The sequence below is a fragment of the Suricata suricatta genome, chromosome 12 (assembly GCF_006229205.1).
Source record: "Suricata suricatta isolate VVHF042 chromosome 12, meerkat_22Aug2017_6uvM2_HiC, whole genome shotgun sequence".
Lineage (NCBI taxonomy): Eukaryota > Metazoa > Chordata > Mammalia > Carnivora > Herpestidae > Suricata > Suricata suricatta.
Genome location: NC_043711.1, coordinates 47,154,581 through 47,182,095, shown reverse-complemented (window position 1 = coordinate 47,182,095; position 27,515 = coordinate 47,154,581). Strand labels below are relative to the sequence as shown.

Genomic DNA, 27,515 nt, shown 5'->3' with positions numbered 1-27,515 from the left:
GCTGCTGCTGCACGTGCGCGAGGTCGGCCGCCCCCGCGTCCGCGGCCGGCGTCTCCCCGTTGGACCGCCCTTCGCGAAGCCCGGCGCACGGGAGCAGGTGGTTGCCGCCGCTCGACCCGTTCTGGATGGCTGAACCGTTACTTTTTGTCTCAGTCCCAGATTCTTGCATCATGACTCAAAAACCTGAGAGAGGGGTTTTCGGGGAGGGGGGTGGGCAGGGGGGAGAGAAAAGCAGCTGTTAAAACAGTTGTCGTGCACCAGGGGACGGGCCCGGCCTTCCCTCCACGCAGCCAAACTCCGTAAGCAGTTGTCATGTTCTTTCACTCCCGTTGGCCCTGCCAGCGGCCCAAGCCCCTGGTTTTTGAGGACGGAGGCGTCAGGCCAAAGGCAAATTTTAGTAGTAAGCGGTCCTTTAAATAGGATTTCCCCCCTGAGGGGGGGGGGCAGAAAGAAAAGGCTTTTGGGTGAATTCAGGGTTTATGGTTAAATTTCTGTGATTGTATCTTGATGTTCTGCTCAAAAACCAGAAAGTCGTTCTGTGCAGCCTATTAGGTGTAACATTAAATTTTAGTACGTGCAGGCTCTGTGTGGGGATGCTACACACTCCTGGAGAAATCATCTCCAACTTCAGTCTATCTAGACATGACAAACGCCACAGGGAGGCCCTCGGAGGTAATTTGAGCTGCAAACCCTCAGGGTCAAAAGCCAAAGAACATTTCAAGATTCAGATTCCTCCGAATCATTCAGACACTAAAAACTCTTCAACGTTGGCAATTCCAGTAAGTGAGGCCACAGTGAGAGAGAACAGAATCCCTACTTTTCCCAATCTCCATAAATTCAGACTCTGATCTCTGTCCTATCCTTAAAAGTGTCCTAAGAAATCCCATTCAAAGGTGTTTCTAATGCTGGGTTACTGACCTCTAGTTTGGTTTTAAGGCCTGGAAGGCCTGGCCCTTCTTACATTTATTTTGGAGAAAATCTGGCCTAGGCAGGCCAGAAAAAAAAAAAAGGTCTGAGTTTCAAAGTACAAGATGTCTAATAAAACACACACACACATATATATACTATACAATATATATAGTGCAAGGTAAATACCTATAGGATATCAACTGCATGTAAATACATTCCACATCCTGCCTAGTTACTCTGTAGGTACAAAACCATTCTCCTTGGCAGCTAATTCAGCTCTCAGCAAAGCTGTCTGATGATGACAAAAGATAGATAATATTTACTAGTACCAGTTGTTACCATGTATGGATCACCAGTGTGGTACCAAGCCCTCCTGCCAGTGATTTATGTATATATTCACCAATTCTGTTCAGAATGCAACTGGTATCTCTAGTTTGCAGATGAGAAAACTAGGGTTCCCTGAGAACTATTTTGATGTGCCCAGCATAAATCTCAGCCTTCCACGGTACACTCAGGATTGAAACAAGTTCAGTCTGATGTCAAAAGTTCTTAACCATGTGTTTTCCTAAAGCTGGGGTGCAGTGGGGAGCTAACAATGGAAATGACAGGGTCGTACTCCAAATTCAGAGACTGGGACTTCGAATAGGAAAGACAACAGTCACTGAAGGGCTTGACAGTTCAAGCACCAGAGCTGAGAAGTGTCTGACTATTAAAACTTGAATGTGAAATACCAACCTCAGATAAAAGGGCTGAAAACTTTCAGCACACATATTCTTGCACCATGAGAAGAGATTATTATTAACCAGCCCTACAGACTTCTTCACTCCACACACAATGGATGACAACAGGGAAATTGAAACAGTTGGGACATCTTTACAGGAGGCTGCCCTTTCCCTAGAAGTTGGGCTAAGTCCCTCTTTTATAGACTTTCATGAAAATCTAATGAAAAATTAAAAGCAGAAAATTTGACATTTTCATTTCCTTTCAGTGCATGGTATGATACATCTTGAGCAAAAACTTTATAAACCCAGAGGACTTATTTTTTAAAGTTAATTCAGTTCTAGAGGAGATTACGAATGGCATTTTTTGTTAACAGGTGGGAAACAAAGTCAGAAGCAGCAGCTGATTCACTCTTCTCCTTAGATCAGACATTCCAGTAACAGAATCCTTTAAAGACTGTCCTCGTATCCCTACTGTCCGCAGAGCATAAAACCTATCAAAATCTACAACTCAAACTTTCTCTAAGAAATAAGAACCAGGCAATGCAAGTACCTTGTTCGTTGCCAAAAAAGGAATTAATGTGACATTGAGGGGTTTTTTTTTTATTGCCCCTCCAATGTTTCAGTTTCTGTTTCAAACATGCCCATTTGTATAGAAACAAAGGACAAGCCGGTGGTTAGGTATTTAAGGGAGAAAATGGTGGTCTCAGAGTAGTTAACAAGGGAACTCAATAAATTCTCAGGGTAGGTCACAAGCATACCCAAGGAAAAAACAAACACATTTTTTTTTTAACTTTCTAGAAAGCCTGTTCATATCAGGGAATAGAGAACAAAAGACAGAAGACAGAACCTGCTTACTGTAAAATCTATACCTGCCTTTGGAATGGGACATATTTCGCCAAATGTCACGTCTCCAGGGAGCAGAGATCCAGGAGGAACACTGCTTTCAAAGCCTGTGGCCATCAGCCCGCCTGACCTCAGCACAGGTGTCTCAGAGACTGGCCCTGCTTCTGTTTCCTTGGTTGGACACAGTGGTGGTGGCGTAAGGGCAATCTCCAATCCACAATTTGATGGGAAGGTTTTGCTCTACGCAGTTCCAAGAAGACTGCCAAGTCCTCCAGGAGAAGTTTTGCAGGCATGAAGCCAAGCAACTTGGCTTGCAAATCGGGTCTGTGAGAGTGCAGGCATTGGGACCGAAATTGCATAAAGGATTATTTTGGTCTGAGGATGTCCTTAATTAGTCAAGTGCTAACAGTAGTATGTAGGTTGCAAGATTTAAAATTTCCCATAATCTCCCACACCAATCAGGAGAAAACAGCTTTTTGAAAAGCACATGTGAAAAATTAGGAGTGTCGATGTCTAAGAACATTTCTAACAATATCTGGGCTGGCAATATTTCTTTCTATGGAATGTTCCAAGCCATTTAATAAGCCTTTATGTCTGTACAGCACTTTTCACAAACTACAAGGCTCTCTGAGGTACTTTTCAAACTCGTAACGAGTCCCTCAGGGAGAAAAGGGAGGTGAAGTTTATCCCCATTTTACAGATAAGAAAACTAAAGCTCAGTAGGTCAAGGAAAAAGCTGCAGCCATAATCATTTCCCATTTCAGACATGGACTTGCCGATTCACTGAGTGATAGAGAATTCCCTATTTGCAAAGTCCTGTGTCAGGGAGTGAATTAGTAAATCAATGAGCAGAAAACGAAGTAATCCCCGAAAAGACAATAACAAGGTGGCAGTGGACAATAAAAGCATCTAAGAGACAGAGGAAACTGTCAGCGTTCTTTAGTGAACAACTCTATTTGTCTTTCCCTAGTGAGTTTTACCACTTGCGCATCACATCTGAAAGCAGGTCAGTGTATCCGAGAGGTGTGTGTGTGTTTTCTCTATCACCGAAGCCTCTTTTCTTAGAGGGAACCTGTCTAAGACCCTCAGCTTGTATAATCTCCACTTCCCTCTGGGACTCCCTGAACCCAAGGAGCTGCTTTGCTCCACGGCAAATCGAGAACGAGAAATGATACACAATCATCCCAAGTGAGCAGCTAGGAAGGCATGTACCTGGCAGACACGACCACCCCGGACCTGCCAACAAGCCCCTGCAGAAGCAAAGACAAATCGTCCTCCGGCTCCCTCTGTGGCTCGCCTGAATGAGCCGGGCCTGTTTAAGTCACATAGGATCCACTCACCACAACCCTAACAAGGCTGGTGCCCCGATCACATGGGTGGCAGAAAACTTAACGGAGCCAGAACCGTCACTTCTTGTCTTGCCTGGTAAACATGACAGAGCTACTAATTTCGAAAGATCGATTTTTGTGCCGAAGGGACATGTAGAAAAGGGTGAGAACAGAGTTTAGCATGCTTATTTATTGTCCTTGCCGACAGAGGATACTCTGGAAGTATTCTGGAAAATTCATAAGGTCCAGGCCAATGTATTTATAGTAAATTAAAGCAATGCTTTATTATTATGATTATTTCCTTGGTTACAGTGTTGATGCTGAAAATTTAGGGAAAATAAAGCCCGTGTTATCATATGCTTGTGAAAGATTTTAAGCTAACAAAAAGTTCAGTCTTGATTCCAGGGCAGTTAATTAAGGTTGACCAAGTCAGGCAGAAGTAAATTAACTCGGCTGATCAATTATTTATATGAAGCAGAATAAATGCCCTTAAAGAACTTGGTCTGTTCATGAAAGGATGTGTAAATTAAACTAAACATAGTTTTGTAAAATGTATTTCTACTTCTACAGGGAGAAGAGAAGAGAAGTTAATGGCGAAATTACTTTTAGGAAAATGATGCCAGGGAGGACGGGGGTCTGCCCCATCCAAAAGGAAAGATCCTTTTTCTCACTGTTCATGTGCCATGAAAGAAGGGAAATAAAATGCGTTTTAGAGAGGTAACAGAAGCTCTTGGAAAAGGAGAGAGGGAAGTGAGGAGAGGAAGCGGCAGGGGAGGCAGGGACTAGGAAGGGGAAAGAAGAGAAGCAGGGAGGAAGGAGGGAAGGACTGAGGGCTGAGAAGGAAGGAAGGAGGAAAACAGCAACTCTCAGAATGGAGAAACTATGTGAGTTTCTGTATTTTGGAATCCCTGAACATCATCGGTAAGATTCCGTGCAGGGTCTGCAGAATGGACAAGAATAAAGGTGGGAGTGAGGCTAAGCCTAGTTCTAAAAGAAGTACTGATGTTGCATCACGATGATTCAAAATCCATACTGATCATCACGTTCATGCCATTCAGGAGAGAAGAAACACTGGTCTATATTAAGATAAAATGCATACATTTACTTCTGAGTCTCATCAGGTCAATGAACCGTTCCCTTTCAATGTGCAAAAGGTTTACCTGGAAACATCATACACATAAAGGAGTTTTAAAGAGCAAGGTGCAGCTAAGGGGCCTCTTGCCCCCCAGCAGGCAAAGAGAAGAGTGGCACGGTTGCCTTTCTCTTAATCTTCTTGCAAGATTTTGAATCCCCCCATTCAAAAGAGGGACTCAGGGGACGCCTGGGTTGGCTCAGTCAGTTAATCACTGACTTCAGCTCAGGTCATGATCTCACGGTTCATGGGTTCGAGTCCCGCGTTAGGCTCTGTGCTGATAGCTCAGAGCCTGGAGCCTGCTTCTAATTTTGTGTCTTCCTCTCTCTCTGCCCCTCCCCTGCTCACATTCTGTCTCTCTCTCTCAAAAACAGATAAACATTTTGAAAAATTTCAAAATAGGGACTCACAAACAGAGAGCATCCCCAAGGAAAGTCGAATGGAGACTTCAGGATTCCTAGCATGGGGCAGTGAGAAGAGGAAGGACTTGGGGAGGGATTATGGAAGCAGGTGAAGAAAGGGCAGGATAGAAGGGCCACAACTGGCCCCAAGACGCAGAATCATTGTCCCTAAGTGAGGGTTTCATAACATACTCTCAAAAGGGGAAAAAAAGCGGAGGGCAGTGGGGGACGGGGGATGAAATAAGGAAAACAAAGTTCACCAGCTGATTAATGTCTCGTCTGAGATCACTCCCACAAGTTGTGAATGAACACTTCAGACCCAATTGTCTGCCTATCCACTGGCCCAGGTCCCAATTTCACGGAAAGACCATCCAAGGGTCAAGTTTAGGAAGAGAAGTCAGTATGCTGCCTTGTGTCATGGAGGCACTATCTTCCAATACCAAATTTTCATAATTATAACAGAAAGGCGTAAATTTTCTAATGCATGGCAGTTCAAAAAGTAATCAAGGGAATGAGCCGGAGGGCTATTTTAATGTGTGCAAAGCTAGTGACCCACAGTAAATGGGAGGTAAGCTACAATGAATGCAAAGTAATGTACGCATACTGAAGTCCTGCTCTGATGAGGGACGGCTAAAATTAACACCCAATTAATTTCCGAATTGACAAACAAATGAAACCCATAAATCTACTTTCTCATTAATTTTCTTGTGGCATAATTTAAAGCAGTAATATGAGGGCAAAAACTGAGCATTATCCATCATAAATATCAAAAAGATAGCACTGTAACACCATAAATTATGCATATTACCTGTTGTTAAAAGTGATTTATGTATTATCAACTTTATCGTGCACTGGAGATATCTAGATCTGTCTTGAAAAATCTGGAATTTCACTTAGTGCTCAGGAAGAAAAAGTTCAGGGCAATGAAATAGTCAAAAACATGTCTTAAAAAAAGGGGGAAGGGCCTACCTATGTAGCCATAACCAAGACAAGGGCAGAACTGGAATCTTCCTGAACCTCAGGTCAGGAAAGGCTGTGGATACTGTGGAAATGTCAGGATGGGCCTCTCAGCAGAGGAACAGCCCCAGGAGCTCCCAGAAAGTCCTGGTACATGGGTCCTAAAGGGGCTACCCCTACAAGGACATGCGGGGCTGGGTGCTGGAAAAGGAATGGGTATGGGCAAGAACACCTTGGATGCACCTCAGAGAGTCAGAGGCCAAGAGCGTAAAGCTCGAGGTGCTCAGTCGGTGAGAAGTCTGGGAAGGAAATTGGGCTCATTGTTAATAATGTAGTACAGTAGCACTCTTACCTTTATAGTTCAAGGCAGGAGAAAGAACTGGGGACTAGTGTGTATTTATCAATCAAAGGGGCGCCTGCATGGCCCAGTCGTTAAGCATCTCATTTCGGCTCAGGTCGTGCATGATCTCACGGCTCGGGAGTGTGAGCCCCACACTGGGGGGCACTTCAGGTAAAACACGAGGCCCAGGTGAGCCCCACTTCTCTCTGTATCTTGGAAATATTCTGTATTTACTTCTGGGTCTCATCAGGTAAATGAACTGTTCCCTTTCAATGTGCAAACAGTGTACTTGGCAACATCATACACATAAAGGAGTATCTTTACTTGTATTAATCAAGTAAGTGGATAAAGAAGTATTCAGAGTAAAATGATCCCTTTCCTTGCCTCTCCACCTCCATTCTGTTAATAACAATTTTTTAAAAACCTTCATTTTGATCTTTATTTTCAGGTGTACCTTGTACCTACAGTAGCTTCCCTTATCCATGGGGGACACATTCTGAGGCCCTGAGTGGACACCTGAAATTGGAGATTGTACCAAACTCTATATACACTATGTTCTCTTTTATATATACATATGTACTTATGATAACATTCACAATAATAAATAATAGACTAGAATAATTATAATGGTATCAGGGAATAAAAATTATGTGAATGTGGTCTCTCTCTCAAAGTATCTTACTGTGTTGTACTCACCTTCTTGCGATGATATGAGGTGAAAAACTGCCTACGTGATGAGCTGAAGTGAGGTGTGTGACCGAGGCGCTGGGACAGCACCTCGGAAGGAGGACTGTCCGCCTCCCAACCCCAGCTGGCGGCGGGTAACTGAGTCCACAGAAAACAAAACTGTGGATACAGGGAACTTCTGGAGTAGGGATTTAATACATAACTGCCAAATTTTTAGCCAAATGATTCAATGACAGAAAAGTCCAAGTCCAACCTCCCAATCAAAGGAGATCAAGAGATTGTGCTGGCCTCCACCTTTATGTTCCTACTTTTAAAATACTCTATGTCCTAGACTTCCTTTGGAAGGTCTCATCATTTTGGGTTTCTGAAACTCAGAAACTGACTTCAGCCATTAAATCATCTGAAGTCACAATGGAAGTAGGATGCTCCCCATCATTGAAAATTTAAAGATCATCAATCAATAAAACACTCTACCCAAAGCCATGGTCAACAGTTAATATTCAATTCAGTTGGACTGGAAAAAGGTAGGGAGCAGGATGTTTAATTTTCCCTGTACTGCATGACTCACAGACAGAGTTAGAGGAATAGGGTGGTAATAAAATAATGTTCCTAACAAAAACACAAATTCCCTTCTCTACTGGGCTTTCGGTGTAAAGACAAGAGATTCTGTATTTCCCAAGAAAAGGAATTCCCAAGTTCCAACTCCAAAGCAGCAAGCCTATTCAGAGGAAATCTGCGTGTCTCCCATAGACTGTGTTACTCAAACCTTTATAGTCTTTGTAAATCATCAATAAGTGCAGATAAAAAGACCCACCCCCTTAAAAGTTACAAATGTCCGATTTATACTTTCAGAATATCAGCTACCAGTGGTCTTGTTTTCCTTCCCTCCTGGCGGACGAGAGTTTAAGTGCTGTACTCATAGCAACTGTGGGCAAACTACAGAGGTTAGAAAGAAGCCGCTCTAGGAAACGGAAGTACAAAGGAGAATGTACAACCCACTCCCTGGCATATGAATCCAGACGAGCTCAAATAATGAAACAGACCAAAGAGGAGCTTTGCCAGTCCTGTGCTAGGCTTGGCCACAAGGAAGTCTCTGCAGCGTAAGGAGTGACGGGGGCCAGGTGTGCTCGGGAGCTTAATTAAAATGCATTTTGACAGAAGAAAACAGAGTTGAAGTTTGAGAATTCACAAGGCCGGCCAAACTTGAATCCTTTCGAACATTCAAACAGCCCAACTGTCACAAACAGCCCGGCGGAATAAAGGGGCCCACAACCAGGTCGGGGAATTCTTTTCTTCTTTTTTTTTTTTCCATTTCTGCATTTTACATAGTTTCATATACATGGGGCCAGGCTCTTAATATCAGTTAATGACTGGTGTGGATGATGACACACTTCATGCCTCTCTGGCTTTTGCCTCCAGCCCCAAACTGCTCTAGTGGCCAAAGCGAACAGTATGTTCAGAGCATCACGACAGCTCAGTGAATGCGGCCCTTCAGAAGTCAGTGCTTACATTTCCCCACTGCGTGAAAGGGACAATTACTCAATTTTATCCTTCAAAAATTTCAGTATGCATATACGTATTTCCCCCCCAAAAGCTGCTCTTACAGATAGATTAACAGGCTTTCTCTGGATACAAAAGACCACAATGTGTTGAAGGTCATTACCCCATCCCTCCCCTTCACCCCAGTCTGTGTGTTTTATCCTTGTGATTTACAGCAAATGCTAGCAGGCCCTGCCTAGTATTGAAACACAACACAAAACACAGAAACAGCAATAAACAATAATTAAAAAAACAAAACACAAAAAACAAAGATGATGTAAGCTGTTTTCTCTGCTGTTTACAAAACATGACAAAGGACAGGCTTATGTTTGGTATTATCTAATGTGACTCCTAGTGACCAAGGGACAACAGTCACATACACCACGCTGAACAAAGAGACACAGTGTTTCCTTTACTTAACCAGAAATGATATAATGCATAAAACGCATTTTAAAATGAGACAGGTGAGAATAATAGGTAAAAATGAAACATCAGCTTACAAAAACATTATCATGTATGTTAATTGTATGGTTTCTTCCCAGTTAGGATGTCTCTGCTGGGATCACAGAGAATCTATTCACAAGGCATTAACCTCAAACTTAATTTTCCCGTTTCAAACTTGAGCGACTACACACATCACACAGGATCCCATGGAGCCCATTCGACACCGCCCACCACACCCACACAAGAACACAAAATCCAAGGATTGTACCTTTCGAAGGCGACTGCCTTGTTCATAGCACTAGACTTTTTCTCCTACACCGTCTAAGTCCTTGTTTGCGCCACAGAGAGTTTTCTAGCCATCTGATGTTCTATTACCAAGCTAGTGGCCTTTCAGGAGAGCTCTCTCCCTTCTGAAAAAAGCAAACAACTGCATAGATATCATTACACGAAGGAAATCTCTTAGAAAAACCAAACAACTTGCTAATCTCTCCAGCCCCTTCATCCAAGCAAAAGATAAGAAAAGCAAACCTAAGTCTGTTTCAACCACATTCCAGGGACAAGTTCCCCTTTTTCTTTCTTTATCAAAATTCTAGTATGTTTTTTATGTGTGTGTGTGTGTGTGTGTGTTTTAAACAGACCTTGCAGGATAAACTACTGCTCGCACCCCGCAAACAAAGCACTATTTGTTTAATAATGATTGCTGCCATGGGTACAGTAAACAAGGAGCCCAGCATTTGTGTTTATGAACAAACACACCATCTTACAAGAGCAATTTAACATTAACCAGGTGGAATCATCAACAGATTTCATAGGTGACACCAGGGGCAGGACTAATGTAAACAGGGCTAGGGAGGAGAAAGGGGCCACTCTTCGGGAATCAAGGTCGAGGTAAATGCATTACAGAGTAAACAGCTGCAAAGAAGGCAAGATAAACAAACAGTCATTCTTCTGACATTTAGAGAGGCAGAAAGGTTGCATGTTACACAGATCAGCTGCTGACCACCATGACATCAAACCAGTTGGAGCCGGGGCCTGCTTGTTTGCACAATGCCATGTCTGCTTATAAACAACAATTTGCTGTTACCAACCTTGCATTACTCATCATCGTATAAGCCAGAGTGAATCAAGTGAGATCCAGTTAACTCTTTACTGGCGACATCACTCAGAAAAAAAAAAACAAAACAAAACCAGACCTCACAGCCCCCTTTGGGAAAAAGAGGTCACCCCCAGATGAAGCGAACAGCGCTCCGTCAACGCCTTTTTACTTCCTGCCTTGTAGATAAAAATAAAGCATCCGCATGGTTTAAACTACTGAAGACTGGATTTGGTCACAGCTTTAAAAGACTGCAATGTTTTCACGCTTGAGTAACTATACATTCATCTCTTGGGCTCATCGTCTTTTATCAATGAAGTCTACGGGTCAAACACCGATTCGCATCTTGAATGTTTTATCTAGGAGGAAAGCCCAAATGCTCCTTCTGCCCAAGTTTCTTGTTCTGAGACACCTTTAAGTGCACGGGGTCCACACATGAATAGATGCTTCTCAACTACAATGACACAATCAGACTATATCAGGGTGTGGTTTTGCCCTTAAAAACATGATATAAATAAATTAATCAGTTGATGTTACCTGTTTTTGGGTTCGGTTTTTCAGCTTGTCAAAGAAATCTGAGGCTTTGAAAGAGTAAGTTCAATGTCTCCACTAACAGAAGTGTTATGAAGAAATGTTTTATCTTCAAAAATTCACTTCATGGGTAAGAATGTGTAAAACAGCTTGCTGTATATTATAAGAAAGCTATCGTGCTCTTTATTGGAATGACTATATTTAGATGTACAATTTGAAATTAAAGCATTGTTTTTTGTCTGTTTTACAGATTCTCTAATATTCCTAAACCACTTAATTATGATACGTGTGAATGACATCGCTCCGTTACTTAATATTCAGTAAGCAAAAACACAGTGAAAGCCAGTTCGGTAACTTATATCTTACATGTAGTATAAGTTAATTAATTTTTTTAAAATTCTGTGTTATGTTAGTCCAAAGTACAGTATAACACGGCTGGATATCCAAAGTAAAATCTGAAAAAGGCATAATGAAATTTAAAAAAAAAAACACCCAAACTAAAGATACACCTCAGAGTATTGTGGCAGTGACATTATTAAGCATCAGCTTACTGGAATCTCCAGCTCTGTCTAAACAATGTTACAGAATTTTAGCGGGCTCTTCGCCCTCCCCCCATGCCCACCCCTAGTTCCGCTCCACCTTCCCTAGCTGCTGTTGATCCCCCCCCTCCTGGATCTATAAGCTAGCCATTGTTCTGCAACCCTACCATCACATAGTAACAAGAGGATTCTCTTCTGTGTTTCTGTTTGTCTGCTGTGTGTGGTTTGTTTCCCAAGCCCCTCTCCCTGCTGACAGTCTCCTCTCCCCAAACCTCAGCAGCCCCTGAAGCCTCAATAAAGACTGGAGAAGAAATGTCCAAGGAGCGCTCCGCGCCCAAGCAGGAGGCAATTCCTCAGGCTCATGGGCCTGTTACCGCTGTGTGGACACAAGGAAGGGACCCTGGGACCTCTCTCTTTTCTGCTCTAGAAAGCTCTCTGGGGCTCGGGCTGCCCCCACTGCCCTGGAGAAGGAAACCCAGCCTTGCTCCATTCTGGATGATGAAACAGGTCTGGCTGCAGGAACAGCTAACACCGAGACTCTTCCTCAGATGCTTTGGGAACTGCACGTTCTCAAATTCCACGCTTACTGCTCTCTGCATACGGCCTAGATGAACAGGAGACAAAGAAAACTGAGGCACCTCATCTGCCACTCTGGTGAAACTCAAGACAGAAATGAAGAAGTCAAAGCAGAATGCTCTGACTGCCATCCTTATTTCCCATCTTCATTGCCCACTATTGTTCCTGGAGTTCTCTTGACCTTCATTTTTCTTTTCTTTTCCTAAAGCCTGGATGAACTAGACTGCCACTGAAGGATTACAAAGAGAGTTTACAACTCCAAACGATAATCCAAAGAGCTGTAACCATGTCCCTTGATAAAGGGGAATCCTAATTGAGCCCTGTAGTTTGGAAAACCAAGCTAAACCTGGGCATGTGATCATTACCCAAATGAGGACTCGCTTATATTCAGAAATGGTTCTACTGATTCCTTACTAAGAACAAGATAAAGAATGTACGTTTTCCCCTGCCTTGGTTGAGGTGGTAAACATCCTCATGCAGCTTCAGTTTTAAATGCATGTGTCCAGTTTACTTATTTTGTTCCCACAGAGCCTGTAAGCCTCATTTACAAAATAAAATTATTCTAAGTGAAAAAAGCCATTTATTAAGAAGTCTTGTAAAGTAACCTGTTGGATCAACTATTTTAAAAACTGAAAACAATCTCAAGGAAACTCTAAGTAGACCCAAGATTGGAATGGGATAATTTGTTCATTCCACAAATCTTCTCTGAGATGAGAATCTTAGCAATTTTGAGATCTTGGAGTGGTCATCTGAACGGCTACTTGAACCAGTTTTCAAGGCTCAAGCATTCATTTATTTTTTTACCTTCATTATTTCTGCCATCTCTCTAGCTCCACCAATGCTATTTTTAAAATGTATTCACTTTTGACAAACATATAAATCTACTGCAGAGGTAACTTTGTATCACTTCATCAAATGGAAAGCCGGTATGTATCCCTTTATAGAAGAGAAAGACTTTATAATAAATGTAATACAACCCAACCAATGTTATTAAATTCTAGCAAGATCCTGCTGCCCACAAAGGGTCTGGGCAGGAACCATGTTCTTTCTTTGTTAAATAATGAGCTTACAACTGGAAGAGAGAGATTAAAGACATACGAGTACCAAATGGAAACTCTCTCCTTGGCTTTATCGGAAGGATTAAAACAGACTGAAAATGGAATTGCTTCAACATCAAATCACAATAATGAGAACTGGTGAATGATTTATGAACCACCCCAAAACCCTCTTCCAGTACACCAGTGAGTGGTACAGGCTTACGGACTGGGAAAATGGGCAAGGGGAGACTTAAGAGGCCCCTCTGAGGACCGGGCTGTATCCCTGATTCCAGAGTGTGGTTTTCCTTACGATGTGATTCACTGAGCGCTTGCAGAGAGCCGGCTGTGTCTCCACACGCCGCTGGAGAAGTAAATGATCAACTGGCCAGACTCTCTATTCTCACGATTCTGGTCCCCAAAACGAACGCGGCTCCTGGGCCATGGGTGTGAAGCCTGTAGAAGACACCATAAAGGACAACCTGGCAGCTCCCACAACCAGCCTCCCTCCCAGGCCTGCCTCTTCGCACACCGTCAAGGCCCGGTTTGTCAACTGCTTCCGTAGCACTGCCTTTCTCCAATGCAGGTTCAGAGTTTACTCAGCACCAACCAACTACTATATGATAAAAACGATAAGCCTATCACTCAAATGCTTTATTGGTCAAAAAGATGGATGCTTTTATTAGCCCAACCGTTTTTGTAATGGAGTGCCACTGATGACCCAGCATTAGCCTCACTCCCTGCTATTAATCACACTTCTGAGAGCTCATTTTGCCTTAAAATCTTAAGAAATTGCTATAATTTAAAGACATGGTGTCTACATAATGGGAAATGCCTCATAATTGTATCATTTCACAAAATACAGTATTTTTGATGGGAACAATGACCATGATGCCAAGGTGTTACAAGATGGGGATAATTTATATATATAATATATTCATATATATTCATGTATATATATATATATGAAAGAAGAGTGAGCTGTAAGCTCTCTCGTATGTGTGGTTTCCTGCATCTGTACACTTTAATCCCTGGCTTTGGGAGACTGATTAATCCAAAGGCACAGACGTAGAGTTTACAGAATTAAAAGCAAAATAACATTCCCAAACACATGAAAAATACAAATGAAAGGGACAAAACCTAATGCAAAAAGATAGAAAAGATGTGAAAACGCATCGTGTGCTTTAAGGAACTTCCATCAGTGGTAGATTCCTTATTCATCATCTCTAATTCCTGTGCCTTGTCTGTCCATGTAAAGAGAACTAAAGCAAGCTCTTCAAATAAGTGACTTCAGGACAAACTACAGGTATCTGCCAATTTACTTTCAGTATTATTTCAATAATATAATGATGCCCTTAACTTGTAAGTCCTCATCTCATTAAACCACCCTTCATGAACATTTAGCACAGCTGAATACTATAAAGGAAAGAGTATTTGAAAGAGGTTTTCAAAATGCGGAGCTAAAATCAGTCTTTTTAAAAGTGCCCCTTCCATTTTTACGACTACACAATTAGAACACAACATATACAAATCTTCAAATCTTGCATACACACAAAGATGGTGACATTATGGTACATGAGGGATGAAAGGTAGGCTCCAATAATGCACAAAGGTTTTGACCAGATGGGGTGTGAATGGCTGGGAAGCACAGAGAATCAGCCAGCCTTCAGTCAAGAATATCATCCTACAGTGAGCAAGGGTCAAACCCAGACACTGTGAAACAGCCAGACGCTGGGGACAAAGTCTACATGCGGCTGGGCATCGGAGGGCTCAGTGATAAGTAATCCAGCTCCGACTGAGAGGCCCCTTCTCAAAGAGATAATGCTCCCAGTAAGGTATCAAATGGTCATGATAAGCACCTAGACCTTGGACTCCCCAACTCTACCTAGTGAAAACTTCTGTACCTATTTCTTAAGACTAGGAGGAAGTGCGGACCCAGAGGGATATGTAAGAAGAAACAGTCACAGACAAGCCAATAAGAAGGGGAGAGCCTAAGGCACCCAGAATAGGTAGAGGGGCACCAACAGCAGGTGGGCAGCGGCAGCCTCCCTTCACCACTGGGCGGTGGGGCCACTGAGCGGCCACAGAGCTGATGGTGGGTCCATCTGATGTCTCGCAACCTCAGGTTCTCAAGACGACTCATTCATCCACTAAACACTCAAAGAAATTTCCAAAGGCATTGCTACTCCTTGGCATTTCTGTGATAGATATGGGCGGGGGGGAGGGGGATGTACATCTTAGAGCAGGAACAACACCTGGTACAAAGGGACGAGATCTACAATGGCGACAGCAGGGCCCATCAACATCATCCATACCTGAGTTAAGATTCTCACCGCCCAGGGATAATCAACCAACAGACAGAGCCGGTGTATTTATTTATTCAAGAGCAGATCCCAGAGGTGCTTTTCTTAGGAAACCAGCATAGGTGCAAATACTCTGTCTCATGGCAAGGCTTTCCAAGAGAACCACATATCCTTCCAAAAGACAGGAAGTTGTCACTTTTTACACTGCAGCTGTGGGGCAGACAGACCTTGGCTACACAAAGCAAGGTTCTATGCAGGGAAGCAAGGGTGTCTCCAGGGAGCTTGCTACAAATGCAAATTCTTAGGTCTGCCTACTGGATGAGAATCTGCATCTTGCTAACATCCCCCAGGTGACTCATGGGCAAGTGAAAGTCTGAGAAGTCAAGTGCAATGGGAAGGGAGAGGCCTCTGAGAGACCGGACACACATGAACGTTACTTCCCACTCTGCCGACTTGAAGGTTTCATCACGCCACACAACCATTCTATCTGTCCATTTCCCCTTCTCGAAAGTCAGACCATTCTGCATTTGGGTTCAGTCATCCTTCTGAGTAAAACTTACTTTGTACCTACCACGTGTCACTCCCGTACTAAGTGGTGGGGCCACGAGGAGCAACAAAACTGATAGAATCTCTCCACATGGAGGTGACTGTCTTTAGGGAAGGCACACATTCATCAGTTAGTCACATACTTAAGTAGAGATTAGAACTGGGGCAAGTGCCACCATGAAAAATGCACAGTGCTCTGAGAGCACGCAAAGTTAATACACGTAAAGTGCCTTGTATGTAGTACGTGTTCAATAAATCACAGTGATTATGAGTAGCCCATAAAACCCAGACCTTTGGGAAGCCACTAAAAAATTCCCAAGAGCGGAATACTCTACTTCCCACCATAAAACTAGCCTCAAACAGGGCTGTGCTCTCGATTAAATTATTATTTTTTTTAGTGTTTTCTTGCTTTTTCCTGGTTATGGGAGGAACAGGACATCCATAAAGTCAACATTCCTTCTAATGACGGTTTAAAGGATGACATTAACTCTCCAGGTGATTTTTAAGAATTAGCTCCTGTTTATCAAGTTGCAGTTAAAAGGAAAAAATGCAGAGCAGGGCAGAAGGTGATACTGCAAACCAGCCTTGTTCTGGGCAACCTTCTGATTATCATTTGAAAGCCTCAATACCTGAAGACAAATCTCTAATTGGCTTTGCAGAAGTATTTCTTTGTATCTGCAGTTTGCTGAAGCCCAGAAAGTACATGCTAATTTGCAGGTAGGAGTAGCAACCCGTATCTTCTATGCTGGACACACGTGGTTAATTCCAAGTGTACTTAGCACTTGTCTACACAGTGGAAAACCTGGACGAACAGGAATCGAGGGGCTTATTTGCCCATCACCAAATCCACACCACAGAGGATGCCCGCCCCAGGAACAGAGGGACTGGAACCTACCAGGCTGAATGGGGAGCTTTCATAACATTATAGCTGGGTGTGTTCAAGGGTTCCTTAAAACAGCCCTCCAGGGGCAACTGGGTGGCTGAGTCGGTTAAGTGGCTGAGTCAGTTAAGCATCTGACTTCAGCTCAGGTCATGATCTTACAGTTTGTGGTTTCAAGACCCGTGTCGGGCTCTGTGCTGACAGCTCAGACAGAGCCTGGAGCCTGCTTCCGATTCTGTGTCTCCCTCTCTGACCCTCCCCTACTTATCCTCTGTCTCTCTCTCAAAAATAAACATTTGGAAAAAAAAAACCCAAAAATCAGCCCTCTGAGGTCTACCAGGTCTTCCCTTTGCTCTTTTCCCATGAATTCACCAACTTCAAATAAAAATTTAAAATATGATAGAATAGCTCTCTGAGTTTATACACGTTAGTGGGTCTTCTTCAAAAAGCTGGCTTCCTTCCAACAGGTGGCTATTTGTGATGAGAAAGTTCTTCCCTCCCCTGTATCAGAATGCTCCCGATCAAGGATAGAAAACTCCAGCTGATTTGGGAAAAAAACAGAAAAGTGTGTGCATGTGAAAGGTAGTTTGTGTTCAGACTTCAAGGTCTTAACATACAGGAGCCGAGTGATATAATCATCGGCTCACACATTGGAGCATTTATTTTAATTCTGATACCTGGCGGTACTGTAAGATGGGACAGAACGCCACCATTGGCAGTTTGGTTCCCAGTCAAAAATGGGTGGTTTCCATTTATTACTGGCTGGAATAAGATTTATCTTTGGGATAAATTCTCTTGGACCCAACTATTAAAAATGCAAAGTAAGAGGGAAAAGGCTACCTTCTAGAGGACTTGTTTTGTGGCAGTCTCTGGAGACTAAAATTTTAGTTGTAGTCACCTCTGGTGAAGAGGTGCCATGGGGAAACCAGGGATGCAGTTGAACATGGTGCAATGCACAGGACAACCCACCTGACAAAGTCCATCCAGTCCCCCTGCCAACAGCGTCATGGCTGAGAAAAATGATGTGATTTGTACTGTTTTTATTATGAGATCAAAGCAACGAGTCCCATTTCTTGTTCAATAATAAATTTATGTGCCTTAAAATTTTAATGACTTGGGGTTTTTTTTTCTTTTCTTTTTTCTTTTTTTTTTCTTTTGCTTGCATTTCATCTTCATAAATAATGCTGAACTGAGCACCAAGCATGGGTCAGGTTAGGCAAGACTTGGGTGATGCAGGGCCATCTGAATGGAGCCCTGTGTTTGAAGAGGGTAGGCATGAGGAGGGCATGCTCCATAGAGGATGGGAGGGGCCTGCAAAGGGGAAGTAGCTAAGCCTAAACAGGCTGCAGGCGGATCCTTAGCTGAGCAGGAAGCAGGTAGGGCTGGGGAAGGCGAGCCTTCTAGGATACCTACAGATGTGCCCGGGTCAGAGCTCAAGCAGGGAGACCCAGGGACACATGACTCAGCTTGACTTCACCAAAGACAGAGGCCTTAAGGGTGCGAATAAAAAAGGACGGCTGGGCCTCACTCCCACCTCCCCCTGCCTCTTGAGCACCTGCCCCATGCACTGTCTCCCTGTCCCTCTGGTCCCTCTAAACTCTCCCCTGCACCCTGTCAGGTGTGCTTGGCCACCTGGAAACCATGCTCATCGACCTCAAGTGTCTGTCAGCTTCCTCCTGCTCTCTCCTTCCTTTCACTGCCAGCTGATGGAAAGAACCATACCTCACTGTCTCCACTTCCTGCCTCCCACCGGTTCCTCAGCCCACTGCGAGCTGCCTTCTGCCCCACCTCTTCGCTGAAAATATTCCTACCACAATTGCTAATGAGCTTGGAGTTGCTCAATTCAATTGACACTTTTCAATCCTTACCTCGCTTGACCTCTCACAACACATGACGCTGTCATTCATATTGTCTCTTGGAAAAAAAAAACCTCTTCTCTCTGCCTCCAGGTTTTCCTGCTCCGAGTGGTTCTCTGCCTACACATCTGGTGGCTCCTTCTCACTTTTTAGTGAGCTGAACTTCCTCTGCTCACTCTTAAATGTTCCCCCTTGCCTCCAGTTCCATCCTCAGAACTCCCCAACTCTAAACTAGGGGTCAGCAAACTTTTTCTGAAAAGGGCCATCGAGCAAGTATTTGCGACTCTGTCCCCACTACTTGGGGCAAGTCTGTTGGCGCCCAAACGTGCGCAGACACAAGACAGGAACAAAGGACCATGGCTGAGTTCCAGCAAGACTTTATTTACCTAACAGGTGGCAGTGGGATTTGGCCTCCAGGGCTGCTGTTTGCTGACCCCTGCTCTCAGGCAGTTCCCTGGAAGATCTTAGTCTTTCCATGGCTTTGCCTCATGTCTGCCTCTGTCCTGTGACTCCCACATCATTTTCGCCAACCAAAATATCCTTCCAGAGCTGCGGACTCCCTCTACTCCCACAGGCTTCTGAGCATTTCGACCTCGACATCCTAAAACAACCATAACCTTGTCTCAAACTTAGATCACCTGCTTCTTCCTCCGTCCAAATCCAAACCAGGGCTGTTCAGGGAGGAGGTACTTTCCAAAGGAGGCATTGTCTGACAGTCTGCCTTCTCCATGACTTCCCGAATTAACAAGTCCCATCCCCTCTCCCTTCTATTTAAGTAATATCTGCTTCTCCGTAATTCTCTGCTTCGGAGCATGTCTGCATTGCACTGTAACGCAGAATGAGAATTAATGCATCTTGTAGGCTGGACACATCACAGCATTTTGGATCGGTCACCACCCTTGCTTCAGTGACGTCCCCATCAATGGCTCCCTACTGCCTCACTGGCCAAGTCCCCAACCAGAAATCCTGCTTCATCTAATATGAAAGCCAATGGCCACATGAGGCTTATTCAGCACTTAGAATGTGGCCAGCTTGACAGAACTGGATTTTTAATACATGTGTAATTTTGATGCAAATTAGCTTAATTTAAATTTTTAAAAAACATGCTTGGTTCAGCTACTGGAAAACTTTTAAGTACCTGTTGAACAACTTGGGTATGTGAATCTACTAATCTATTCAACTATAAGTTTTATGAAATTTATATACAGATCCAGTATTTCTGATGAAATTTTAACATCCAAATTGAGATACTTTTTCAGACTTTGTATGCAAGAAAAGAATGTAAAATATGTCTTTCATAAATTTTTAATACTGATCACACGTTGAAATGATATTTTAGATAAATTGGATTAAATGAAGTACTATTACAATATAAACCAGCTTCTCTTCAGTTTTTTCTTTTTTAATGTGGCTAATAGAAAACTTAAAATCCCGGGGCGCCTGGATGGCTCAGTAGGTTAAACTTTCAACTCTTGATTTGTGCCCAGGTCATGATCTCACAGTCAGTGAGATGGAGTCCCCAGTCGGGCTCTGCGCCAACAGCTGGGAGCCTGCTTGGGATTCTCCTGCTCTCTCTCCCCATGCCCCTCCCCTGCCTGCACATGCTCTCTCTCTAAATAAACATTAAAAGAAGAAGAAAACATACACTCTTTATATGGATCTCATTTTATTTCTGCTCCACAGCACTAGCCCAGGCATACAGAGCTCCACAATCAGGCTGCATCTGTACCCTCCGTCTTGCCTCTCCCTCTCTGTCTAAATCGTGGCCACACTCAACAACGTACTCTAATGCCTCTGTTCCCGTAGCCACAGGACCCCTTTACCTCTGTACCTCTGCCATGAATCTTTAAGGAGCTAAATCCTATGGAATCTCAAAATTCAGCTGAAGCTAAGAAGCTTTTACAGACTACATTCACCATCAACCGTAGGATACGTATTCTCCCATAGGATCTCATCAAGTTTTGTACTCAACTTCTGCAGAGCAATCAGTACACTGCATTCTAATTTTCTGAATGCTTAAGTGTAAGCCAGGGATATGTTCTGTAACCAACAGGGTACCAGGCCGTTTGATAAATAATTTAATGTCGGATGAATGAATGAATGAATGAGATTCTGTGCCACTAGAACGGATGAGCTGGGAGTTGATTATAAAGGCTTAGCTGGCATCAATAAAGGTTTGCAGATTTCCAGCCCAGGTAATTGGGAGAATAATGATGCTCTTGTGAAAACAGCCAAGTGAGGGGAAGAGGTTGCTCTCAGGAGAGAAGCAGAAGTGAAAACACAAGCTAGTGGGGAGACACCAGTACAGAAGCTACAGTTCAGAGGGAGTGGGTAAGACTGGGGTGGGGGAGGGTCCTTGGAAAAACCACAGTCAATCCTATATTTAGGAAACAGGAAGAGCAGAACTTACTAAGTTCTAGTCTTCACAGCTATACTGTGGGTCCATATAAGCTTCACTTTTTAAGAAGAAAACATAAAAAGTCAGAAAGGATTAATACATGTGCATGCGCACACACACACACACACACACACACACACACACACACAGCCGGTGGGCAGGTATTTGAACATCAAACTCATCTAATCTCTGTCCACTATACTACAGAGATGTATTCAGGGGTAGAGCCCTCAAGAATGACATAGAAGGCAGAAGAGTTTCAAGAAGGAAGGGGTGGTTGGTGGTTTCAAGTGGTTTAGAGAGCTTAAGTATGATAAGATGACAGAGAAGGCAAGAGGGAATTTCCCCACCCAACATCAAGTATTTTCATCCTTCTTCCTTTTTCTCTTTTCCTTCTGAGATTAAGAGGGCATTCACCCTCCACCTGCACTCTTAAATCCATGCCCTCCTCCATCAACTAACATCTCACCAGCACCAAATCCCACTCTACTGGCTTCCCCACTTTCTCCTCTACATATCTTCAAGGTACTCTGACCCTTAATAATCATTTCCAGGGTAGTCCTCTGCTCCTTTGCTGCCCACCCTTCTACCTCTTTCGCCTTCAGTTAGCCATCTTGAAAGGGTGAAGTCATCAAGTTTTTATGTACTACTTGCAACTTTCTGGACGGTGGACCTTCAATTTTCGAGGCTACAATAGTAGTTCCTAAACCCTGAAGCTAACACGCTTCACCCAGATCCAGGGAAGGCAGCCTAGGAGGCAGCATTTACAAGAGACAGGCCAGGGAATATGAATATAATTGCATTGTCTCGACCTGCCCATTCATTAGGGTATTCTGCAAGATTCCTCTGTGCTCTGTCTCTGATTCTGTAATTAACCCAGACTGGATTCCTGACAACAACTTCTGTCTTTATTAGTTATTCCCCCCACTCAAAGTTCATCAGATTGCCTAAAACTCAACATGTCCAAAAGTAAACAACCTTTCCTCAAAACTGCTACTTTGCTGGATCAGGAAAAAGTCACTGTCATCTCTTTTGACACTGAGGTGACAATGAGGACCTGGTGTCTCCCCCCTTCTTTTCCTCATTCCCATGGCCATCCGGCTGCCATGACCTCTCCCCTGCAGTACCTGGTGACTTTCTGCAGCTACCATACAGGTCATTTGGAACAAAAGCCAATCTGATAGGGTCACCCCCAACCTTGCAAACCTCCCAAACCCCCCTGTTCTCAGCGGAGAGTCTTAATTCCTTTGCTTGGAACACCCGGCCCCTTGTGTGAGTTCTCAGACTGCTTCCTGCCATCCCCCCTCCACTAACCAGCACTACTGCCCAGTTACTTGCCACGTTCCAAACATGCTTTGCCCTTTCCTATTTCTAATATGCTGTTCTCTCCCTGCTGGAAGTCCCTTTTCTACTAGTTTGATCAACAAACTCCTATAAATGCTGTGAAACCCAGCTCCAGTATTGTCTTTAGAGAGGAGATACTGTACCCTAAGTACTCCAGATGAGTTTTATTTTTATGCTGGCCAAAGATCAGGCCCATTTCAATATGACAATGACTAACCATCTCCTCCCACTAAGTCAAGAATAGCCTCACTGCTTCACTAAAAGCCTGGCAGTACTGGATACTTACATTCCCAAAGCTTGCTGAATGAGTGACTGGGATCATGAGCAACAAAAGGATCTGGGGTCCAGGCATGGGCAATTAATCCCAGCGCCAGGAATATGGCAGCTATTTAATAAACATAATTCCTTTCATTTTGCAGACTAAGAAGATGACCAAAGAGAAGAAAACGCTGCAAATTCTGAGTTTTGAGAAGGGAAGTTTCATGAGTGATAGGGCCACCATCTTTAGAGTAGAAGAGGAATTCAATCATCTGCTGAGACAAAATGTAGGTTTAGCAGAGGCTCAAGCGTGCTGTAGAGTCAGTGAGGTGAACGAGACAAATCTGAAACCTCAAGGGCACTGATAAGCCTATCAGGACTTGCTTCATTGGGTCCAGAACGCAGAGCTGCGTAGGAGGCGTGGTTCTGAGCATACCGCCCGTGGTATATACATTAGCTTAGGAAGAGCAGAGGACTCCACAGAGTTGCCAAGGCCAGAGCAGTGGGATGGAGAAGGTGAAGTATAATAAATTCAAGCAGTGAGAAGACTATGAGCAAATGGAGGATGGGAAGCACCTGGGTAAACATATGTAACAGAGAACAGTGAGGTTCAGGTGGGCTTTTAAATCACGCAGCAAATCAAAGGGAGAGGACTGGCGACTCACAAAGTGACACACAGTAGGTGTTCAGCAGACATGTGCCACATAACTGAGCCAATGACCGTAGGGGACAGAAGCATCCCCTCACCCAGTGATCCCCCACAAGCTGCCAGCGTCAAATTTATCATCAAGCTCATTAGAAAATAATCACACATTAACAGTGTACGCCAAGGACACCCCACAGACTAGTTGTTTTGACAAGGTTATATCTGACATTATTCTAACATGATAATGTAGGCGATATATTTAAGAGTTGGAAATAGCTCCAAAGGTGCCCAAGTCTGCCAGGACCTGGCATGCACAGTCAGTCAGTATCTCTTAAATGAAAAAACGAATACATACATGCAAGTGGAAGAATGAGTGAGAGAATACATAGCACTTACAATGACTTCAATAAACACCAGCTACCTTTCAAATATCCTCACCCAAGGAACACTATTCCCCAGAACTCAGACTAAAGAGGCAACGCGGATGAAGAGTTAAGGCACCTCGTGTCTCAAAAATGTAGATACACAAAGGCGCTGGCTGGGAGGTGGCAGTGTGTGAAGGTGCCTGATTTCTGTTGCCGGCCATATTATGACAATACATTTGCCGCATTAACGCTGTCAATCCCCTTTGCCTGGGCAGCCGCAGTTCAGAAGTGGCTCAGTCTGATCAGCAACGAGCTCTCCATTTAATGCTGCTTACTTCATAAACTACCAGGGCAGCTCAATTCTCTGAACGACTGGGAAGGCAACAGAGCTGATAAGAGAATTAATGCTTTCTTTCCAAATCACATCATCTAGGATAATAAAAGCATGTCGGACAAATAACGCTTAAAAGAAATAGGAGAAAACCAGTTTAACATAAAGCTCTAAGCTATATTGATGTTTATGAGCGTGATGGGGTGGAGGGGGAAGAAAACTTCTGAGCTAAGTCATAATTGCTAATGCTACGGATTTGTTCCCTGTAGAATTCTCTGAGATAAACACAGATTTGCATATTTGGAAGGTATTTTGTCTGTTAAACATTCCTGTTGCTGTAAAGAATTTTTCTTTACCAGGGGTAGCTAGCTATTTTTCACTACTCATTTCCAATTCTCTGCCCACGTGCGTCCCCTAGCCAGCCTTCTGGGATTTCTCTCTCAAACCCTAAGGCTGGAGGAAAGCTTTGGAACCACGGGGTCGTGTACAGAACCAGTCACAGCTCTGGAAAGCAACAGGATGTGACAAGATTGCAAAGGAGGGCAAGACTGGACACAGGAAATTGGTGCCAAGCACGCCAACTCAAGGGCTCTGGTCATGATCTCACGGTTCGTGAGTTTGAGCCCCGCGTCGGGCTCTCTGCTGACAGCGCAGAGCCTGGAGCCTGCTTTGGAGTCTGTGGGTGTGTCTTGCTCTCTGCCCCTCCCCCTCTCAAAAATGAATAAGCATTTTTTTAAAAAAAAAAGACAAATCAGGTCTTCAGACGTTTGGCCAATATTTACTTTCAGCCAGCAGGTTCATAAAAAAAAAAAAAACACACAACTTTGACCTTCTAGAAACTACTGATAGTTTTGCAAATTAAACGTGAAAAGACCGCACGTTTTAAAAAGCCAGCTGGAGAGGTAGGGTGGAGAAAAACATGGGTGTCATGCTCCTACTTTTCCGGGTAACTGTGCCTGATACATCAAGGGCATGGGACTTTTTTGGCAGCCTGCGAGGCTGGACTCCTCTCGGGAGATGAAGTCCAAATTACACTGATTTTAATCTTCCCACTTACTGGAGCTCACTAACGTGCCCCTGGCTCAAAAGCTGGGCGTCTCACATTGTCTTGCAAGGTCTGAATGGGTAACAATCTCGGGATCTCTTGTGTAGCCCGAAGCTGGATTCCTCAAAGTGTGGACGCTTGCGCTAGGTCTGACGGAGAACGCTGACATCAGAGCACTGCCTTCCACTTTCAGAACACTCGCACCGGGGCAGGGGCCTCTGTCAGGCGCAGGTGACGTCAGGCTCTCCCCTCGGGTTCCCCTTTCCTTCCTGGGGTTCCCTCTCTCTCCCCCCTTCCCTCCACATGTCTTTCCTCCTCTCCCTGTCCTCCCATAGTGAGTCAAGCCCTCCCTCCCTCTCTCTCTTCACCTCTGCATCTCTCCCCCACTGCCCCCCGCCCCGAGGATCTCAGTCTCCAGGCGTGGGCCCTAAGTGAGCTGTCACCAGCCTGCCGTGAGAGGGCCCGCGCTCAGTTGTGCTGGTCAGACTGGGGTAGGAGCCAGAGCACGCAGGATGTCAGACAGCAGCTGACAGTCCCCTCCGATGACAGGGCAGGGTGAGCCGGACGTGTCTGGTTTGGCTGTGGGTGGGGAGAGTCATTCTGGTCTCCGTGGTATTGGCGGTGCTGGGGGCCCCTGGACCACATAAGAAGGCCGGTGTGGTTCCAACGCTGCCGTAGTTCTCACGCTCTTACTCATCCTTCCACTGACGCGTGGATGCCCCGTGACCCACTGCAGTCCCCTCCTCACTGCTGAGCCGGGACCCAGGCCCTCTTCTGGGGCTGCCTTGACGGCCATGCGAGGAGCACACCACTGTTACCGCCCAGCGGCGGCAGCTTTACCGGACCCCCGGCTCCTCAGAGTCCCCTCACCGTGCAGATCTAAGACTGGGGACACGCATCATGTTGACCTGAGGACCACAGAGCAGGAGAATGGACAAGGTCTTTCTCCTGGTAATAGCTGAGCACCACCTCCCCACCCCGTTACAAGACTGTAAACACACCCTTGTCAAAACAGACCGAAAATGCTCATTCCACCCCCCCACCCAAAAATATAAAATAAAAATAAAAAATAAAAAAACAAAACCAAAAAAAAAAAAAAAACCCCAAGACCCAAAAGAACTGTCAGTCGATTTGAATTATTCTAAGGTCCGGCTTAGTCTAGAGCTTATCTAACGGTCTATGGAGTTCTCAGTAAGTCATGTGAAAGGAAGTCCTATGATAACATTTCCTGAGACTTCTAGACATTTGATTAAGGAGTTATAAATCTTAGAGTCTGACTTGTCACAAGCAGAGAGAGATTACACCCAGGGCTGTCAAGATTAGGTAAACTTGTCTTGTTCTCTTATAGGTCTTTCTCAGCCTCATACCATAGACTAAAGATTTTTTCTTAAGATAAAAAAATGGTTACCATCGCACTCAATGTTTAAAAAAAAAATAACTAAAGGAGAGTAAAGTGCCAATTTTCAATCTTCACATCCTGAAAGGGGTTTACCCGAGGCTCCCTGGCAAGATTTTAATAAGCAGTAAGTAGAAGGGGGTCTGCTGGGCTGGTCCCACAGTCGCCTGACTCACTTGCTACAGCTAAATGAATAACCTGTATTAAATCGAAGAATACGTGTGAGGGAGGCACCCCCACCCCGACCCCGCCACCACCTCCCAGGAACCAATTCCAAGAATGTGGTGGGATAAAATCAATACCGTCGGGGGTGGGAAGAGATCCAGAAACCTCTTTACAGGAGCCCCTGTCAAATTCCATTGCTAATTTTGAATTGACACATTATTCTAGGAATGACCAGTGAGTGGTTAACGGTCAGCAAACCTGCGGCGACCAGGGTTTTAATCCCACACGTCACCGAAGGAGAGGATATTTAGGGAGTTCTAGGTCAGTAGGATGCTTCCTCAGCTTAGTGACATGAGATTTGGTACCTAAGTGGAGAACTTACTGTTTCCAATTCTCCATACACGCCGAAATTATTGGGTTAAATAAAGACATGACAAGCTGTAAATCAACTTGCTTTTTTTTTTTTTTTCCTGGGGAGTTTTTACTCAGGTGTACTCTAAATGTGCATTAAACTACAGCTCCATTAAGCAGTTACAATGAAGGTAAAGGGCACAAGGCTAAATACCACAGGACCTTGTATGGATCTCACGGCTTTAATGGAATCAGGTTTTTAACAACTCTTTTTTCGTTAAATACAGTCAGTGTCAGGAAGATGCGCCCCACTCATAAAGCAGCGCAATGACAATGTACAGTGGCACTAACACAAGGACATAGTTCATCATGACATTTCCAGCAATTCCCAACTGATTAGGGTCATTATGTTGGAGGTCTGATTTATGTTGTCATTTCCTCTCACCGATCCTGCATCAATGAATCTTAATGAATTGGTAAATAAGGGTGAAGATTACACTCTATGACACTGAAACATTCCTCATTCTCAACACCCGAGATTTATGTAGCCAATTAG

The 27,515-nt window shown here is 44.1% G+C and overlaps 1 protein-coding gene across 6 annotated transcripts in view; it reads right to left on the bottom strand.

Annotated features, from left to right (window-relative positions):
* FOXP1 (forkhead box P1) overlaps positions 1-27,515 on the bottom strand; it is a 383,317-nt gene that overhangs the window by 237,609 nt on the left and 118,193 nt on the right. For all 6 annotated transcript variants that reach the window (XM_029918730.1, XM_029918734.1, XM_029918735.1 and 3 more), the window contains exon 4: positions 12-183. In XM_029918730.1, the coding sequence (XP_029774590.1) occupies positions 12-172 (161 nt within the window). In that variant the 5' untranslated portion in view covers positions 173-183. The remainder of the gene's footprint in view (positions 1-11; positions 184-27,515) is intronic.